General features: G+C 48.7%; 1 protein-coding gene across 1 annotated transcript in view; it reads right to left on the reverse strand.

The window, feature by feature from the left end:
• Window positions 1-401: 401 nt before the first annotated feature.
• Window positions 402-4,305, reverse strand: part of LRRC7 (leucine rich repeat containing 7) — a 57,472-nt gene continuing 53,568 nt past the window's right edge. Inside the window, exons 19-21 of the mRNA XM_033516256.1 lie at window positions 3,127-3,219; window positions 1,904-1,978; window positions 402-685 (exon numbers count right to left, since the gene is read on the reverse strand). Of these exons, the coding sequence (XP_033372147.1) occupies window positions 578-685; window positions 1,904-1,978; window positions 3,127-3,219 (276 nt within the window). The 3' untranslated portion in view covers window positions 402-577. The remainder of the gene's footprint in view (window positions 686-1,903; window positions 1,979-3,126; window positions 3,220-4,305) is intronic.

Raw genomic sequence — 4,305 nt, forward strand, 5'->3', positions numbered from 1 at the left:
ATCCCTACGGAGCCAGCTATACACACGGCATATGTACAGGTATTTTCATAAGGCATAGAATATCTTTGCATTGAAAATAAATGAACATTATTAAATTTAATTTAATATATACTTTCTTTGAGGTGTTTATGAAAATATTTTCTTCTCTATACTTTCGTATGCGACATGATAGAAATATTTCATGGGAAGTACAGGTTAATATATTTCATTTTATAAAGGCATATACAACTTTGAGGCAGTGTTTCTGATGGACAGCAGAATTCCTAAAGGATTTGTATGTGCTTCTGTGTTTTGAAATCATATGAAATTGACTTTTAAGAAGGAACTTGGTTAAAAAAACGCACCAATGCACAGCCAGAGGCTGACAAGTAAAACTAATACGGAGCCACATGAACAATATATTTATAGAGTTAATTCTTATATTTTCTCCCAATGATTGGTACTAACATAGAGTATTATACATTTGGCACTACTGTTTGCCATTGGTCCAGCAATTGGCAAAAAATTGGTTTCCTATGTATAAATCTGTTTGAACATTAGATCTGGCTAGACATATTTACTATTTATAAAAAAATATTTAGACAGTAAGCTCACGTTGGATAACTAAGTCTACTGTGTTCTGGAAACTCTTCAGTAGGAGCACAGCCTTCTCGTGTTCCAGGTGTACAAAGCTGTGTCCATTGGCCTGCAGCAGGGAAAGCACAAGGGAAGAGGCTTTAGTGGATTGTTTTTGGGGAAAATAAAGGATATTTGGCAATTAAAAGCAAGGTTAAAATAAATAATGAAGATATGAGGATTTCTCATGGGCACACATTTCTCTTGTCCTCTGTGGGATGGCTCGGGTGCTCCAAGGAATGATTTTATTCCCACTGAAATCATGCTGTGGCTCTGTTTATTTACAATAAAACATCTTTCCTCTGGGAAAGAGGAATTCAAATTCCAGGCAGGGAAAATTCCAAATACATCGACAACTGTGCCAAAACGGGGCGTGCAGGGAATGTTGGAATTCTGCAGTGTGGGCTGGGAGGGATCTGGAGGATTTGGAGGATCCAGAGGGAGATGAAGGGCAGAGTGTGAGGACAAGGCTGGGGTGGGAGATGGATCCTCCAGCAGGGACTGGTGGCACTGCCAGCCTGGAAAACAGACAGGGACAGAGCCCAGAGAGGAGAATCTGGAATGAGGAGCTGAGGGGCACCAAGGGGGAATGGCCAGGGCTGAGCAGAGTCCTCTGGGAACGACTGGGACTGTCACACCTCGGTGGGAAAAGCAGGAGAAATGTGATTCCCAAAGAATCCACAGGGTCTGAGCTCCCTTTGAGGGAAAATGCCTCCACCCTGAGCCTCCCCTGGCCCAGCCTGGGGCTGTTCCCTCTCCTCCTGGGGCAGATCCCAAATCCCCCCGGCTGTCCCCTCCTGTCAGTGACTTGTGCAGAGCCAGAAATTCCCCTGAGCCTCCTTTGCTCCAGGCTGAGCTTTCCCAGCTCCCTCAGGGATTCTCCAGCCCCTTCCCAGCTCCCTCAGGGATTCTCCAGCCCCTTCCCAGCTCCCTCAGGGATTCTCCAGCCCCTTCCCAGCTCCCTCAGGGATTCTCCAGCCCCTTCCCAGCCCTGTTCCCTGCCCTGGACTCTCTCCAGCCCCTCAGACTCAGATTTAAGGGTGCCCCAAAGTGGTCCCAGGGCTGGAGGTGCCCCAGCCCAGGGGACGAGCCCTGCCCTGGGCACTGCCCACGAGCTTTGGTTCAGAGCAGGTGCCCGTGGCCACCAGGGCAAGAAGTGCTTTGGGCAGGAGCTGTAAATCAGTTTTGAAGTCCCCAAAACACGAGTGGCAGGTGGGTCCTGCTGCAAACAGCACCCAGGGTATTTTTAGGCTGAGCTCTGAGCCCAGGAATCCCAAGGCATCCCTACCTGGAGGATTTTGTCTCCGGGCTGGAGCAGGCTGGAGGCGGGGCCGTCAGGCTGAACCCTAGTAACAAAGATACCCTATAAGTCAGAAGTAACACAGGTTAGGATGCTTTCTCCAAGAACTACATCCCAAAACACACAGGGTTCCCTAACTGGGGGCTCTGCATACCCTGGAGATGGGTGAACACCAAACTGATTTATTCTGTTTGACCCAGTCTGGGGGTGGAGCAGCTCTCTGGGACCTTCAGCACTTATCAATAATTGTGGCTCATTTAAAACTAAAACCCCACATCACAAAGAAAGCCCAGAGTGAACAGGGCATGAGTGACAGGTTGTCAGGAGGCTAATTAAAATGGAGCAAGTGTTAATTATTAGAATAATGTGTATCATAATCTCTGGACAGCAATCTTTGCTTCCTCTAGGAAACACAGCTTGAATTTCACAATTTTCCAAACATTTTCCATGTTTATGGAAGTTCTCCCTGTCCCTGCAGCACGAATCCAGTATTATCTGAGAACATCAACTCCAGGAATGTGTCCAAGGCCTCCTTTTCCAACAAACTCCAGTCATTTCCAGGGCACCAAACACAAATCCACGAGTGTGAATTCCCAATCCTACAGCCCTGGGAGCTGGGCCTCACCACGTGTTGGAGTTTTTGAGGCCTCCTCCTATTGCAAATAGATTTATCTGAAGTGTGCAATTCCCAAAATGAATTTGAGTGTCCCTGACCATCACCAGGTGTCAGTTTTAACTCCCAGTTCAGGAGACAACTGCTGCCCTGGGGTCTGGAAGGATCCAGGGGTTTCCAGGCTGGTTTAATTTGACACAGCAGCTACAAACCCTGGAATTTCAGCCTCCAGGGATGATACTGTGCTTTAGGGTTCCCTCTGATTAATTTAGTAAAAGTTGGATTGGGGTCTAAGGTGACTCTTAAAAAGCAAGAGAGACAATTCTCCAGAAAACAGCCCAAGAAATTATCTTATCCAGGGAATATGGGCCAGACACTCATGGGATTGAGGCTGATTCCCTCATCTTCTTTAACTGGGAAAAAAGCAAACAACACTGCTGAAAAAAAACCAAAACCAACAACAAAAAAACCAAAGCCAAGTATGGGGAAAACCTCTTCCAATTATGCCAAGAGGGGCACAAACACCCCCCTCATGTTCCCTGCCTCCACTCTGGGACCTCTCTAACAAGGAGCAGGGAGAGAGGAATTTCAAACTCACCTTATCAGAAGGTTTGAATGGATTTCCTTGTCCACTTATTCCACCACTGATACTAAACCCAAGGCCAGGATTCTTCTCTATCCTCACACAAAACTAGGTAGGAAAAACAGGGGTGATGTCAGCACAAAATCCTGCCCCAGCCACGGCACCTCCTTCCCTCCCATCCCATTTCCCTGGATGAGCTGAGCCCCTGCACGCCACAAAATGGGAAAAACCTCTGGAATATTGCATTTCCCCACACTGCAGAGATGCCACAACATTCCCTGTGGCTCAAAGATTATTTTTTGCATGGATTTTAATGTTTTCTTTTCAAGGAGGAAAAAAACCTTTAGATTTGTGAAAGAGAAGTTCACCCTGGCCAGGTTTTTCCACTTAAACATTGGGATAAACCCAGTAGGGAGGCTTTGTGTGGTGCAATTTTGTTTTCCCAGGAGGAACCAGGAGGAACCCCTGGGGTGAAACCAAGGGATAAAACTCTGGGATCTGGAGCAGTGCTGGGATCTGACAGCCTGCACTGAGCACCAAACCCTCCCGTCACAGGAATCCGTGCTGAGCCTCCTCTGTCACTCAGGGTGGCTCCAAAGAGCCTTGGGGAGTTGGATATAAAATAAAAATGAGCTCAGAGAGCTTCATGACCTCCCCCAGCAGGTTCTGAACATCAGGGTCGTGGGACAGGGGCTGCTCCCAGGGCTCCAGTGACACTCCCCACAGGAGGAAGGTTTAGGGATGGCTCTGCACCTCATTCTGCTCCTCAGGAGCCTCACACAGCCCTGCAGAGTCCTGAAGGACAAATCCAGTGGGGACAGGAGCAGGAAATGAGGAAACTCCCCAGAGCCTGTGCCAGGCTGGGGCACAGGGGCAGCAGCTGGGCTGAGCTGGGCAGCTCTGAGCAGAGCAGAGTTCCACCAAAGCTCTGCCCTGCTGGCACTGGGCTGGGTCACTGGGGAAAGGGCAGAAGATGAGAATTAATTCAGGCTGAGCCAGGAATGCCAGCTCTGCTCAGGGACCTCAGTTCCAAACGGTGCCACTGGGTCAGTCTGGGAGAAAACGGGTATTGGTGGCTGGTGCTGGGAAAGGAATGGATCCAGCCTGTGCCCAGTCCAGCCAGAGCTCCTCCAGCCCAGCCAGAGCTCTCCCAATCCAGCCAGAGCTCTCCCAGTCCAACCAGAGCTCCTCCAG

Source organism: Parus major, chromosome 8 (assembly GCF_001522545.3).
Source record: "Parus major isolate Abel chromosome 8, Parus_major1.1, whole genome shotgun sequence".
Taxonomy (NCBI): domain Eukaryota; kingdom Metazoa; phylum Chordata; class Aves; order Passeriformes; family Paridae; genus Parus; species Parus major.